Here is a 16,871-nt window from a genome sequence, read left to right on the forward strand (position 1 = left end):
GCTATATGGGTTGTATTTGCATGTAAACCCCAATTATTCTAATATAATAAAGTTGAGAATTTCCTGTTCATTGTGTTTTGAGATTGCAGTGCTTTATTTGCTTATTTTTACATGGCAATGTTCTGTTAAATGTATGATAAATTTTATGTGAAGATCTTGTTCCAAATTTTTCTCATTTGGGATACCTACCAATATTAAAATCTAGGGTGAAAGGACACTAATAATCAAAATATTCAAATACTAAAATGAATTTACAATTTTAATTCATTATATGAATATCAAATTCAAAAATGAAAATCTGAAAATGTAAATGATTCGAGAGACACTTTTGAATTTAAGAAACGTAGTGAAAATCAAAGCACTCATCATATTAATATTCATATTGCTAGTATGCCCAATGTAGTACATAGTAAAAAAAATGACAAATGCCCAAAGTGGTAAGGTAATACATGGTTCAAAAATGCTCAAAGGCCAAAACATAACATTAAAGACTAAAGTTGAAGATGATCATAAAGTGCAATCTTCAACATCAAGACTATCCATATAACCTTGAGCCTCGCTAGGCACTCCAATTTCATCATCACCATCATCAATATCAAGATCACTTGCAATGCATACCCAAAGGTATGCCAACTAAACCTGCATCTGGTGAAGGATTATACTCATTATCATCAATCTGAGAAGCCTCCTTATCATCAACATCCCATCTTGCTGCCGGGCCCTCTAAATACTCAGGTAGCTTCCTCGAGTGAAGTCAAAGACTACTATGCATATAAACCAATTTCTCTGCTCTCTTAGAGGTAAGCCTATTCCTCTTAACGTAGTGAATGAAACTATAAGTAGACCAATTCCTTTCAGCTGCCGGGCCCTCTAAATACTCAGGTAGCTTCCTTGATCGAAGTCGAAGACTACTATGCATATAAACCAATTTCTCTGCTCTCTCAGAGGTAAGCCTATTCCTCTTAACATAGTGAATGAAACCAATGTTGTTAAAAGCGCGATCGGGATTTAATCGGCGCCGGGAAAAAAGCGGAAAAAAAAAATCGGAAAAAATCGGAAAAATCGGGAAAAAATCGTTTGGCACAAAAATATTCATTTTTTTTCATTTTTTTTCAATTTTTTTAATATCTAAACCATCTACAACATAAAATAAATACATTGACACATAAATATGATAAAAAAACTAATATATAAGATGTTTAATATCATTTCTAGCGCTAAAATCACACATAACATTGAATCATGTCTTGAATAGTAAGTCCTGAGTCCCAACTCAGCCTCAAAATATCAACAAAAAATATGATAATGTATCTCATCATGTCATAATGTCATATACAATAAAATGAAAGTCTAAGACTCTAATCCTATTGATTTCCTCTGCCCCTCTTGCGAGAAAATGTCACTGCTTTCCCTTTCCCCCTAGATGAAGATGCTGGTGCCTGTGGTGGTGGAAATGGCAGTGGAGTCTGACGTGCTCTAGAAGCTGAAGAAGTAGCTGTAGAAGTAGCAGCTACTGTAGGTAGACAGAGACCACGTCCTCTAGTGGTAGCCCGGGTAGGCGGTGTCACCTCCTCCTCCTGCTCCTCCAACTCCTCCTCCTCCTGCTCCTGCTCCTGCTCCTGCTCCTCCTCCTCCTCCTCCTCCCCCTCCTCCTCCCCCTCATCCTGCACTAACCAATCCTCAGTGGGATCCATGAGAGGCCTCTCGGTCTCAACCCTCCATTCAGCAGTGGTGTCAATCTCATCCAATGAGATGGCATCCATATCAGGTGTCTTGTCTAGTTGCCTCACCCACAATCGAAGATTGTAGTAGACATAGACCATGTCATTAAGTCTACGGGACTCCAACCTGTACAAAGTTCATGAAATAATAATTAATAATTAATATTATAAAAAAAAATATTGTTTAATGAATTCAAAAATTTATTTGGAAATTTGCAATATTTTAAATGTTTAAGTGTTAAGTTGTTAACCTATTGCGCTTCTTGTTGTGTATTTTTTCAAATACACTCCAATTGCGCTCACATCCCGAGGAGCTGCATGTTTGGCTGAGGATACGTATGGCAAGCTTTTGCAAAAGGCGTACTCTGCCACCATACATCTTCCACCATGCGGCTACAACAAAATTACAAATAAACATAAGAAAAAAATGGAATTTGAAGAGACAATGAAATTTGAAACAAAGTTACAAAGTACAAAGTTACAAACTAAAAAATACCTGGCATTTTGACCGTCCTATCAAAGATAGCCATATCAAAGCCAAATGTGCCACCTGACATCTTATACGTCTCAATTTGTTTAGAGATCTCCATACGTTGTTCTGGAGTTTTCACCATCTTCTGGACACAGGTTAATAATCCATCCATGATTTCAGCATCAAAATCAAACCCACATGCATAAGAAAATGCAGGGTTCAGGAAAAGCCCAGCAGCATGAATGGGATGATGGAGTGTGTTGTTCCATCGCTCATCAATGACGTTCCATAGAAGGAGTTGTCTCTGGAACCCATCATCTCCCTTGTCATCATAGTAGGACCGAATGGCTTCTTTGGCCCTGTCCATGGCTTCATACAAATAGCCCATTGCGGGCTTCTCACCATCTACCAACCGAAGAACCTTTACCAAAGGTTCAGTGACAGGGCACACCTCCTGCACTCCCGCCCAGAAGTCTTCTTGGTATGAAACAAGTCTGCAGACGGCCTCTCCTTCTGGTTTGCGGCTCATTGGCGAAGAACGCCACTCCTCTGAAACAAACATTCTCTTCAAATCCCACATAGATTTCAAGAGGGATTGAAGAGATATGAAACTCGTCGCAAACCGTGTAATGGCGGGGCGCACCAACTCTTTGTTGTTGGTGCATTTTCTCATCAAGCTAAGCACAGATGTGTGATTGTAAATAAATTTTGTGATGGTTTTTGATGAGTCAACAGCCTCTTTGACAAAGGGAATTTTCCCTATGTCCTCTAACATCAAATCAATACAATGGGCAGCACAAGGTGTCCAAAATAAAGTAGGATGCCTGTCCATAAGCATTCTACCAGCAGCAACATAATTTGCAGCGTTGTCCGTTATGACTTGGACAACATTTTCTGCACCTACCTCCAAAATAAACACATCCAGCAAATCACATAAATTTTTTGCATCTTTGATTTGATGAGTTGCATCAATAGATTTGATAAACATAGTCCCCCTGGGACAACTAACCAAGAAGTTTATAAGGGTTCTCCCCTTTTGGTCAGTCCAACCATCTGACATAACAGTGCATCCTATTTGTGCCCAGGATTCCCTAAAATCCTCCAATCTTTGGGTGCAGTCACGCTTTTCATCTTGAAGAAGCCGGCCTCTGAAATCATGAAGAGAAGGGATTTTGTACCCCGAGCCAACACTGGCAATAGCATCAACAGTAGGTTGGAAAAATGGATTATTCCTTACAATGCTGAAAGGAATATCACTCCAGAGGAGAAATTTTGTCATCAACTTGTCAGCTTGTTCTTTTTCAGTTCTTTTCATCATTGAACCGATAGTTGGTTGTGCACCAGGTGTGGTTCGAGGAACAAAAAATGATGATGCAGCTACCGGATTGACTGACGCTGCAGTAGAACCAGTGCCACTTGGCCCACTTCCTTTAGCTGACCTTTTTAGTTGCCTTTTGAGTTCTTCTTTGGCCTCTTTAGAGTGCTCTAATTCTCCCAATGCTCTCATGGCTTTTCGGATAATTTCAGCATTTGTATTAGGACAGGGCACCACATCACGTCCAGGGATTTTTGCAAGGTGGAACTTCAACCTGTACACCCCCCCGAATATCTCCTTTCCACACAACTTGCAATACAAGTTTTGTCTATCATTCGGAGTTTTAGGGTCACCATATTCCCAGAAAGGATCCAATTTCCTTGGCATGTTTGTTTTTGAATTTTGAATTTGCAAACCTATGGAAAAAATTAAAAATAAGGATTAGGAAATAGGAATTTAGGATTACATAATACAAATTACAATTTAGCATTTGCAAAATTACAAGTTAATTATTTCCAAAATCCCAATTTCTAAACCCAAGTTACCCAACCAAATGCCAATGGCAAATGCAAAAAAACAATGAAAAATAAAAAAAAATAAACAATGTTTAAAGAAAATGAGAAAATAAAAATAAAAAATTGGTTCTCATAGTCATAACAAATAACCCATCCCAAATCAATGAAAAATTTCCAAAAATTCTTTAAAAACAATGAAAAACAAAGTTTTTATAGAAGCAAAACAAAAAAAAATTAATCTACATACCTGGTTTATGGACAAATTGGTGATCTTGGCTTGGATTCCTCCTAAAATCGCTTGGATTCGCTCCCAAATCCGACGGCAACCCTCTCCCTCACTTCTTCTCCTCCTCCTCCGCGCGGACTGCTGAATGAAATAAAATAAAAATCGATTTTCTATATAAAACGCCCGCTGCCCGCGCCTCTGGCGATTTTAACCGAAAAAATCGCGATTTTTTCGAAAAACTCGCGATTTTTTCGAAAAAATCGCCTATAAAAAAAAATGCCGATTTTTATCGATAAAAATCGCGATAAAATCGGATTTGCGAAAAAATCGCGATTTTCCGATAAAATCGCGATTTTATCGCGATTTTAACAACACTGAATGAAACTATAAGTAGACCAATTCCTTTCAACTGCCGATGAACTAGAAACCTGAGATAGCAAGTATGAAGCAAGATTTCGAAGATCTTTGGCTTTCCCCCCATACATTCTCCACGATCCAATGGGATTCCTTTGTGCATAAATGTTGATGTCCACCCTTGCATCTTAAGAGAATTTGGAAGGGTTTAAGGTAGCAAAATCAATAAATTGTTCCTGCATTATAGTTGCTTCATTAGGTGTATAGATTTTGCATATGGCATCAAGAAAGCCTTGTTTCACTTCTTCATCATCAATGGGTAGAACTCTATTTGGTCTCTCCATATACCACTTTGGATTAAGGGCATAAACAACCATGTGAACAGAAGGTATTGAGTTTGATCCATCTCTACCCTATTATTTTATGAATTTCTTTGAAGAACTCTAAATAGGGGTTTCTATCCTGAATGATGTGCCTTATCTTGCCTACCATGCTGTCAATACATTCATAAACTTCTCCAAGGGTGGGGGAATCAAAATCTCCATGCCTAATCAACTCCACAATTGGAGTTGTGAAAGAAACATCATATTTACAATCAGACCACCAATCATCATTGAGAAGCTGCTCTCTTATCTTCTTTGCTTGCACTGATTTAGATTCGGACCATGCATTCCACTCTTGGGAAACAACAGTGGCTTGTAAGGATGCATCCACCTCAACTATACATTGAAGAAGAATGAAGTATGTAGCGTATCTTGATTCTGTAGGTTTCAAAAATCTCTTCCTTGAATACATCCTATAGATTGCTAAAGAGGCATGGTGGTTGCAAATGTGCATTTGTGCATCGCCTGCATCTAAAATGAGTTTTGCAATCCAAGATATTTTTCCAATGTCTTTGAGGACATTATTCAAGGCATGTTCACAACAAGGAGTCCAAAAGATATGCCTATATTGACTTTGAACCATCAAACCTGTTGCTTTGCAAACATGGGTTGCATTTGTGATTACATGTACTACATTTGAAGGACCAAACTCATCAATTGCTTCTTTCAATACTTCAAACATGAAGGTAGCATCCTTTAGTTTCCCACTACAATCAACTGCTCTTAAAAAATAGGGCCCAGCTGGAGATATAACAATAATATTCAACAATGTCTATCCAACCATCCATAACTATTGAACATCTTGAATAAATCCAAGATTGTTTAAGGGGGCCCATAAGCCCCTGCATTCTTGTCACCCCCTTATCTAACAATGATGTCCTCATTTTGTTGTAATTTGGAGGTGCATATCCTAGCCCAACAAGTATGATTTTTCGCACCATTTCTTTGTAATGTGGAGAATGGGTAGCATTAAATGAAATTCCATTTGCCATAAAAAAATCAGCAATAGCATCATCAGCCTCATCCCTATGTACTATATTGTAGATTTTAGAAATTTGTTCCTGGGCAAAACTAGTGGGCCTCTTACTCCTCCCAGAAGTAGACCCACCCACAGACTCAAATTGGTTTGATGCATTTTGATTAACTGAATTTTCCATATCATGGGAAGATGATCTAGGTCCTTCAAAATTACAATCATTGTCCAAGTTCATTACATTGGATCCTAGGGAAGCCATATGAAGCTTTGTCAACTCCATCCTTTTCTCAATAGTACATGTACAACCCTTTACACCATCACCAAATAGGGATAGAAGATGATGCCACAACCTAGTGTAACTTTCTTTAAACACATGGTTACACAATGTGCACATCCATTCTTCATAACCACCACTATTCTTTTTCTTGTTTTTAGTAATTTTATTCACAAGTTTTAACAAGGGTTTCTTCGGGTTTGTGCTTTGTTGGACTTGACCACTTCAAATTGGAGGAAGAGAATAATTTTCATATCCACTTGGTATTGAACTACCACTCTCCATGATTTCCCTGATTAATACAAGAGACAAAAAAACAAATTATAAGCAAAAATGTACAATGAAAAATAAAAAAAATTAAATAACATGTACTTGTATACAGAATTTAAATGTGATTTTTCTTAAATTTTTAATTGAAACTAAACGAGCTACTTTGTACTTATGATTCAAGGAATGATATGAGAATACTTTGTAGTTATGATTCAAAGAATGATATGAGAATTTATTTTTTCTAACTCCATAATATAATCTCTTTTCCATAACATTGTGCTTCTAAAATCAACATTTCTTACATTTCTTTTACTGGTAGATAAAGATAAGAATTATGAAACATATAAATTATCTAAAAGTAGAGTGGCACTAGAAAATAATATTTAGAAGATAGCGAACGACACTCTTACACACTCATATGAACTTATTCATACTCTTAGATTCTACATTTCTTTTACTTTGTTTAGCGTTTTATGATCTTGGTTTCTTTATAGACAAATTGCATACCTAAATCTAATGACTGAACTTTTATATATATTTAAAATTGTATACCTAAATCTAATGACTGAACCTTTTTATATATTTAAAATTTTTAATAAACATTTATATGATATAAACTAATAATATAATTTCTCATTAAAAAAGGAAGCTATAATTACCTATTTTTAAATTAAAATTAAACTATAAAAATAAACTCGAATGCTTTCTTAACATCTATCACTCAAATTATATTTTATAAATAAAATTACTAACTAAATAAAAGTTAAAAATCATATAATAAAGGAAGGGCATAACTTAGTTTATAGTGTTTTTAAACAACTCCTCCATCGGCTTGCTTATAACCCTAGCTCGTTTATCAGACCTAATTACAGTTTCATCCGCAGGGGCATAAGAAGAGCAAAGCAGCTGGCAGAGCCAACATCCGAGCGTGTAACATCAAAGGCGGCGGAAACCGTGGACTTTGCATGAAAATATGGAGATTTTTTTTTAGTATTCTGACCCTCTCAGATGAATCTTGAAATGTGCATGCAAAGTTTCGACTGTGCCTGGTATTATATATCTATATAAGAGTGGCCAGTGATCCGATCTATCATCTATCTATCTTTGTTTCTCATGCTAGGATGAGGCAATGGCCGAGACGACTCAACCAATATTATACATAGAAAACATATAAACCGAAATTTGGGACCTGAGATATATAGAAGACAAGAAGCTTCGGGACTTGAACCCCAACAATTTGTGTGGTATGGCGCTGTACGGTGGCATTCTGATGCATTTTGAGAAAGCTTCCAGTGCGTATTTAGGGTTAGATGATGATTCTGTGGACCTTGATTTCACATATTACCATTCTCGAGATCCTATGACACCAAGGTTGAACGAAGGTATGTTGGAAGAGATTGAGATGACGGGTTTCTTTAAATATGGAGAAAATAAAATTTTATATCCGATTCAAAATCCAGTAGACTTAACAGTTTTTAGGATTTCAGGATCAATGGGGTTTTGGAATTCATGTATGAGGGTATGTGATTGACATTTAATCAACAACACCAGACCCTATATGTACACCAATGTTGATGTTGTTGATTCTTGAACTCCTTTGTCACGGGCTTAGGAAAAATGTACCCTTCACTCAAGTGAAAATCATTGATCAGGCATGTTAAGCTTCTCCTGCCATATTACAAGTCTTGGATTCGATAGTTTGATCAAAATTGGATAATGTTTGCTAATATCCTAGAGAATCGAAGTAAAGGCAAAAGCTAGACAAGAGGAGAGGAATCTAGATTCTAGATGGTTGATGCTCAAGTATTAATCATTAATGTACTATGGATACGATTTCTATCGTGATTTGTGTACAAAATATGCATGCTTTGATATATTTAGCAACTAATTTGGCACTCTGGATGTTTTTTTGAATATAAATGCAAATGCAAATAATAATAATAATAATAGTAATAATAATAAACGCTTTTGGGATGCTTCACTTCCAAAAAAAAGTCCCTGCTTAATGCAACCTAGAGCTAGTATATGGCTAGAAGTCATGTAGGATGGGATTTGCCAAAACATCCTATTTGGAGCTAGATGATTCAAGACACTTGTATTGCTGATCTCCCATGCTTTTAGGATATCAACAGTGTAGCAAGAAGGGTATCTTTATTTGGTGTAATCTGTGAGAGATGCAGATGCATGTTACCGGAAGGACTAGTCACTGGTGAACCATAACACTTGATTTTGGCTTGTTCTTTGTAGATCAACCTACCAACATGGAGACTTATTCTATAGGAGACTATGTTTGAGATGGACCTGAATGTGTCAAGACCCGCATGGCATGATTGGGTTTGGCATTGTTGATGCACACTAGTTTAGGATGGCTTGTGTAAGTTGTGCTCCATCTTGCATTAGTTTCATGAGCTTGGCTCTGTACTTTATGAATGTTGGGTGCCTTTAGCTACTAGGGACTGTGAAAATTCCTAGATCTAACAATCTCAGGAATCCTACTGCAACCAGCTGAATCTACTTAACCTAGAGTATAAATTATGTTACAAGCTTATTTCTGATTTCTTCTTGAAACATTGAAGTAAATTACTGAAGCAACCTATGCCAATTAAATATGATTCTGAAACATAGAAACTGAGCAAGGAAAATAGAAACACATAAGACACAATTATTTTTGGATAAAAGTCCCTGGAAAAACCTTATACGTGAAAATTGGTGCAACAACTCTGAGGGTTTATTATTATTAAGCAGTAGCAAATTTTGAATACATCACTGAATACCTCACAGGGTTATTAAGTTACAGAGAGGAATACTGGCAGAAGCTTTGTGAGTTTTACCTCACATGATCACTGAGAAAAAGTCCCAGTTGTTCCGACTGCTACATGAGTTGCCCCTAGCAGGCTCTGCGCTATCACTGTGCTGCCTCTACGCTGTCCTAGTAGTCAACCCTCTTAGGCAAACTATGGAATCGATCAGTAGCCTAGAGTCATTGCTCCCAGCCTCCCGGTCTCACATCTTGGCTTCTGGCTGCTAAAACTGACCCCTTGCTCTGATTTTCGACTTTCTCTCTCTCCCTCTGCGCTGCTTCTACGTGGCCCATCAGGCCCTGCGTCAGCCTCTGCGTCGAGGCTTCTGGATCACTCTCTGCCTCTCTCTGCTAATGTATCTCCGGCTGAGAATCTCCCTCTCCGGAAGCTGCTATCCCTGCCCCTCAACTGCAAGGGATCTCTTCAATTGATTTTTCCTCTTGAGAACTTCTCACTTCAGAAAATTGATTTCCTCAATCTCTCTGGGTATTTTCAAAACGACCCTTAAGCCCCTTCTTATATCTTCCTGTTGGACAACCAACAACCTAAATTAAATCATAATCAAAGGCTCAGATTGTTTTGGCTTGATCCGTGGCTTTTTCTAGAAGTTTCACCCCTGATTAGATTAATGCCCATTAATATTTTAATTTTCCTAAGTTTAGACTTAGGAACCCCATTAAAACTATTAATTATTTTAATAAACTGACTTTTGGGTAAAATTTCCCAAAATGCTTTCTTGGTTCTTTGGAATACATGTGCTCAAGCCTCCCTGCAAAATTTGAGGCCTAGAGCACATCCGATGCTACCCCAAATCAACACTCCCTCTTAGCAAGGAATGTGCTCTAGCAATACACTGCTACTGAATACTGCTCTGACTTTGAAGCATCATCCTTTGCGCTGCTGATGTCTGACCTACTGTCCACCAACTACTACGCTGCTGCTGCAACTGGACCGCTTCCTTTGACAATGCCATTGCCAATGCTACATCTGTACTACAACTCCCTCTCAAATGTTGCATCTGTGATGATGTTAGCACTGCCACTGCTAATTCTGCATCCGTACTGCAACTCAGTGGTTGATAGAAGCAACTGAAAACACCCAAAATTGGACAAATATCTAGTGGATACACCTCGGTGCTGAAATCCTGATTGCTGCTAGTCCCACGCTGTCTTCTGAAGCCACTGCGTTGCTGAAGCTCTACAATGTGCCTCCTTTCACTGTTGCCTGTCTGCTCTGCCCTGCTCACAGTCTGGTGCGACTAACCACTGCATCTGTCGAATCAACACTCCATTGGCACCAACTGAAAACTCCTCCATCCCACTACTATTGATCATGGGCTCCCGTAGCAAGGTGATGATCCAAGAGGTGGGCTCCTCAAGAATCATGCCCATCTGTAGCTTTATCAAGCTACAGTCCTATATCAGCCCACCTCCCTACTCGAGTTATCTTGGCTGTCATGGCGAACTCCTCCTCCTGTTTGATTTTTGCAACTGCAACCTTAGGATCATGCTTCTCATCCTTTCCCTTTTTCTTCAAAGGACACTGGGATACATAGTGGCCTATCTCGCCACATTTGAAGCACTTTACCTTGGAGACATCCTTCTTTCGTCTTTGTTGCCCCTGCTATCGCTTCGATGCAAGGGCTGTGTTATCCTCCTCCTCTACTTTGGGCTTCGACCCACTGCTGTTGCTGCTCCCGTCAAGTTTGACCTTGAGCAGGCCTGTCCTCGGCTCTTCTTGTTTCAAAGCTGTCCACATCTCGTCCCAATTTGGTAATGCTGCTCTGCCCAGGATACTTTAGACAAAGAGTTGCCAGTCATTCGAGAAGGAATTTAGAGCTAGTCTAACTAACTCCAAATCCTGAGGTGTGTGCCACGCAGTCGACAACTCATCACGAGTCTCCTTTAGTTTCGTGAGGAATGGATCCACACGTTCTCCCTTCTGCATCTGAGCAGATCTCAACTTATATTCTAAGTACATCTTCCACTGCTTGGAATATCCCTGATACAATGTGGCCAAGGCATCCCACATCTCCTCAGCGGTCCCTTTGCTAGCAACGTGTCACACCATGTGATCCTTGATTCCATCCAAGATCATCCTCCTGGCCTTTGACATCTCAACCTTGTACTTCTTTAGCGGATTTGCATCCATAGGTTCAACTACCACATTATCAATGTACGTCTTGAGGGCATGCTCGTCTAGAAGGAAAGACATTCTAGCCTTCCAGATGGCATAGTTGGAAGCCCTGTCCAGCTTGTCTTGATCCCTCAAGCCACTGGTTGCCATATCCTTCGAAAAATGTCGAACAACTCCCTCTTTCTCCCTACTTCATAGCTCCTAGGCTGCCTTACGCATTCCCTGATGGAGCTGTCAAGCTGCTGCTCCTCTGCGGCTCAGCAAATGAAAATATTGATTTCCTTCGCAAGAAATAACTAAGGAAGTATTCCCTCACTATGCGATCTTCTTCTTCCTTCTAACGACGTTTTTGCCCAGCACTCAGCTTGCAGAAAACTGCGTCCCTCTAGCTCTGCGTGGTTCTCGGTAGTTCCCTCTGCCTTGGCATGTTTTCGATTTGGCAATGTTACCTCTTTATCGGCTCACTCAGAGAGAGACACCCACGAAAATATAGCCCTCTTGGCTAGAACTGTGCAATCCCTCAGGGGATTCGAACTGCTGCTTGCTGCAACAAGTTGGCCCTTGCTTCAGTGCTAGATTTGCTCTTCCCTGTTTCACATCAACACTTTTGATACCATGTGAAAATTTCTAGATCTAACAATCTCAGTAATCCTACTGCAACCAGCTGAATCTACTTCACCTATATTGTAAATTATGTTACAAGCTCATTTCAAATTTCTTCTTGAAACATTGAAGTAAATTACTAAAGCACCCTACGCCAATTAAATATGATTCTGAAACATAGAAACTGAGCAAGGAAAATAGAAACACATAGGACACAATTATTTTATGACAAAAGTCCCCGAAAAAACCCAATGCGAGAAAACCGGTGCAGGGGCTTTGAGGGTTTATTATTATTAAGCAGTAACAACTTTTGAATAGATCACTGAATACCTCACAGGGTTATTCAGTTACATAGAGAAATATTGGCAGAAGCTTTTTGAGTTTTACCTCACACGATAACTGAGAAAAAGTCCCGGCTGTTTTGGCTGTTGGATGAGGTTCCCATGGCAGGCTCTGCGCTATCACTGCGTTTCCTCTACGCTGTCCCAGTGTCAATCCTCTTAGGCACAACATCACCCAACTAGGGAATCGATCAGTAGCCTAGAGTCACTGCTCTCAGCCTCTTGGTCTCACACCCCGACTTCCGGTTGCTAAAACCGACCCTTTGCTCTGATTTTCGACTTTCTCTCTCCTTCTGTGCTGCTTCTGCGTGGCCCTTCTAGACCTGTGTTAGGGCTTCTGGATCACTCTCTGCCTCTATCTGCTGATGTATCTCTGATTGAGAATCTCTCTCTTCGAACGCTGTTATCATTGCCCCTCAACTGAAAGAGATCTTGTCAATTGATTTTTCCTCCTGAGAACTTCTCCCTTCAGAAAATCGATTTCCTCAATCTCTCTTTGTATTTTCCAAATGACCCTCAAGCCCCTTCTTACATCTTCCTGTTGGACAACCAATGACCTAGATTAAATCATAATCAAAGGCTCAGATCATTTTGGCTTGATCTGTGGCTTTTTCTATAAGTTTCACCCATGATTAGATTAATACCCATTAATATTTTAATTTTCTTAAGTTTAGACTTAGGAACCCCATTAAAAATATTAATTATTTTAATAAAATCACATATGGGTGGAATTTCCCAAAATGCTTTCTTGGTTCTTTGGAATACATGTGTCCAAGCTTTCCTGCAAAATTTGAGGCCTAGAGCAGATCCGATGCTTCCCCAAATCAACACTTTGTTTTAGCGAGGAATGTGCTCTAGCAATACATTGCTACTGAATACTGCGCTGACTCTGAAGCATTGTCCTCTGTGCTGCTGATGTCTGATGTACTGTCCACCAACTACTGCGCTGTTGCTGCAACTGTACTGTTGCCTTTGACACTGCCACTGCCAATGCTACATCTGTATTGCAGCTCCCTCTCAAATGTTACATCTGCTATGTTGTTAGCACTGCCACTAATATCACTACATCCGTACTTCAACTCACTGGCTGAGAGAAGCAATTGAAAACATCCAAAACTGGACAAGTATCTAGTGGATACACCTTGGTGCTGAAATCTTGACTACTGCTAGTCCCACACTGTCTTCTGAAGCCACTGCGCTACTGAAGCTCTGCACTGTGCCTCCTCGCACTGTTGCCTCTTTGCTCTGCCCTGCTCACATTCTGACACTACTAACCAGTAGGTCTATCGAATCAACACTCCATGGCACCAACTGAAAACTCCTCCATCCCGCTACTACTAATCATGGGCTCCCGTAGCAAGGTGATGATCCAAGAGGTGGGTTCCTCAAGAATCCTGCCCATCTGTAGCTTTATCAAACTACAGTTCTATATCAACCCATCTCCCTCATGGAGGTATCTTGGCTTTCATGGTGAACTCCTCCTCCTGTTCGATTTTTGCGGCTGCAACCTTAGGATCATGCTTCTCATCCTTGTCCTTTTTCTTCAAAGGACATTGGGATGCATAGTAGCCCATCTTACCACATCTGAAGCACTTCACCTTGGAGACGTCCTTCTTTTATCTCAGTTGCCCCTGCTATCCTTCGATTCAAGGGCTGTGTTATCCTCCTCCTCTACTTTGGGTTTTGACCCACTGCTGTTGTCGCTCCCGTCAAGTTTGACCTTGAGCAGTTCTCTCCTCAGCTCCTCTTGTTTGAGAGCTGCCCACATCTTGTCCCAATTTGGCAATGCTGCTCTACCCAGGATACTCTGGACAAAGACTTACCAGTCATCCCAGACAAAATTTAGAGCCTCTCTCACTAACTCCGAATCTTGAGGTGTATGCCCCGCAACCGACAACTCATCACGGGTCTCCTTCAGTGTCGTGAGGAATGGATCCACACGTTCTCTGTTCTACATTTGAGCAGATCTCAACTTCTGTTCTAAGTACATGTTCTGCTGCTTGGAAGATCCCTGATACAATGTGGCCAGGGCATCCCACATCTCCTTGGTGTTCTCTTTGCTAGCAAAGTGGCACACCACGTGACCCTTGACTCCATCCAGGATCATCCTCTTGGCCTTTGACATCTCAGCCTTGTACTTATTTAGCGGATCTGCATCCGCAGATTCAGCTACCACATTATCAACATACGTCTTGAGGGCATGCTCATCTAGAAGGAAAGACATTCTAGTCTTTCAGATGGCATAGTTGGAAGCCCCGTCCAACCTGTCCTAATCCCTCAAGCCACTGGTTGCCATATCCTTCGAAAAATGTTGAACAACTCCCTCTTTCTCCCAACTGCATAGCTCCTAGGCTGGTTTATGTACTCCCTGATGGAGTTGGTAAGCTGTTGCTCCTCTGTGGCTCAGCAAATGAGAAATACTCATTTCCTTGGCAAGAAATCACTGAGGAAGTATTCCCTCACTATGCGATCTGCTTCTTTCTTCTGACAACTTTTCTGCCCATCACTCAGCTTGCAGAAAACTGTGTCCCTCTAGCTCTGCGTGGCTTTGCGTAGTTCCCTTTGCCTTGGCAAGTTTTCGATTTGTCAGTCTTACCTCTTTGTCGGCTCACTCAGATAGAGACACCCATGAAAATATAGCCCTCCTGGTTAGAACTGCGCAATCCCTCAGGGGATTCGAACTGCTTCTTGCTGCAACAAATTGGCCCTTCCTTCAGTTCTAGATCTCCTCTTCCCTGTTTCACATCGACACCTTTGATACCATGTGAAAATTTCTAGATCTAACAATCTTAGTAATCCTGTTGCAACCAACTGAATCTACTTCACAGAGATTGTAAATTATGTTACAAGCTTATTTTAGATTTCTTCTTGAAACATTGAAGTAAATTATTGAAGTAGCCTACAATTAAATATGATTCTGAAACATAGAAACTGAGCAAGGAAAATAGAAACACATAGGACACGTTTATTTTTGGACAAAAGTCCTGGAAAAACCCAATGCGGGAAAACCAGTGCAACAACTTTGAGGGTTTATTATTATTAAGCAGTAGCAAATTCTGAATACATCACTGAATACCTCACAGGGTTATTCAGTTACAGAGAGAAATACTGGCAGAAGCTTTGTGAGTTTTACCTCACACAATCACTGAGAAAAAGTCTCGGCTGTTCCGACTACTGGATGAGGTGCCCCTGGCAGGCTCTGCGTTATCACTGCGCTGCCTCTACGTTGTCCCAACGTCAACCCTCTCAGGCACAACATCACCCAACTGGGGAATCGATCAGTAGCCCAGAGTCACTGCTCTCAGCCTCCCGGTCTCACACCCCGATTTCCGGCTGTTGAAACTAACCCTTTGCTCTGATTTTCGACTTTCTCTCTCTCCCTCTGCGCTGCTTCTGTGTGGCCCTTCTGGCCCTGCGTCAGCCTCTGAATCACTCTCCGCCTCTCTCTGCTGATGTATCTCCGACTGAGAATCTCTCTCTCCGGAAGCTGTTATCCCTGCCCCTCAACTGCAAGAGATCTCTTTAATCGATTTTTCCTCCTAAAAACTTCTCACTTCAGAAAATTGATTTCCTCAATCTCTTTGTGTATTTTCCAAATGACCCTCAAGCCCCTTCTTATATCTGCCTGTTGGACAACCAACGGCCTAGATTAAATCATAATCAAAGGCTCAGATTGCTTTGGCTTGATCCGTGGCTTTTTTTATAAGTTTCACCCCAGATTAGATTATTACCCATTAATATTTTAATTTTCCTAAGCTTAGACTTAAGAACCCCATTAAAAATATTAACTATTTTAATAAAATCACTTCTGGGTGGAATTTCCAAAATTCTTTCTAGGTTGTTTAGAATACATGTGTCCAAGCTTCCCTCCAAAATTTGAGGCCTAGAGCACATTTGGTGCTACCCAAATCAACAAGGACCATTGGATTCAATGTTTGCACAACCTCTGGTCAGTGTGGGTATCATGTAAGCTATGATTGTTTGCATGGCTAGCTATCTATCAGGGCCTTCATTGCAGGGCTTCACTAGCTAAAAGCTGTCTCCCTGACGGTTTCTCTGTTATCTGCAACAGTTCCAAAATGGTGAACATATGTTGTGGTATTGTTAGTTCGCGAGTGACCATTGGGATCGTCTTCAGACAAAACATTCAGATCTTCTTTAGGGTAGAGTCCATTTGCATGTTATTTTGTTTGGTGATTGCAGGTTTTCAGTCTTTAGTTTGCTCTTCTTTCAGTGGCATTTAACACTGTATGAGGATCTTTGCTTTGTTTGTCTCTTGGAAATTTTTTATGTTTCTGAGAACAAGGTAAGCTCTTTGTCAGCTTTTTGTCATATGTGGAGGGATGGGGTTCACATGCAACTATTGGCTATATGCCTTTTGCTTATCAAAGATGCCAAATTGTTAGCGCATGATGCAGATTTGGACTTTATTTCAGGTTTAGTAGCGTTGAGGAAGAGGATATAAGTGCCATTGTATATATCCT

General features: G+C 40.2%; 2 protein-coding genes across 5 annotated transcripts in view; one reads left to right on the plus strand and one right to left on the minus strand.

Annotated features, from left to right (window-relative positions):
* The window catches only part of LOC149217642 (protein MEI2-like 2), a 266,211-nt gene that overhangs the window by 126,691 nt on the left and 122,649 nt on the right, over positions 1-16,871 (plus strand). The gene's annotated exons all lie outside the window — the stretch shown is intronic.
* LOC149217643 (uncharacterized) lies at positions 1,173-2,278 on the minus strand. The gene is made up of 3 exons (XM_089393131.1): positions 2,218-2,278; positions 1,973-2,114; positions 1,173-1,848 (listed from the first exon to the last, which is right to left on the minus strand). The coding sequence occupies exons 1-3, from the start codon at positions 2,276-2,278 to the stop codon at positions 1,365-1,367; spliced, it is 687 nt and encodes a 228-aa protein (XP_089249257.1). The 3' UTR covers positions 1,173-1,364.

This window comes from Pinus tabuliformis, chromosome 1_1, assembly GCF_031772625.1.
Source record: "Pinus tabuliformis cultivar Carrire ecotype Pingquan chromosome 1_1, CPIR1, whole genome shotgun sequence".
NCBI classification, from domain to species: domain Eukaryota; kingdom Viridiplantae; phylum Streptophyta; class Pinopsida; order Pinales; family Pinaceae; genus Pinus; species Pinus tabuliformis.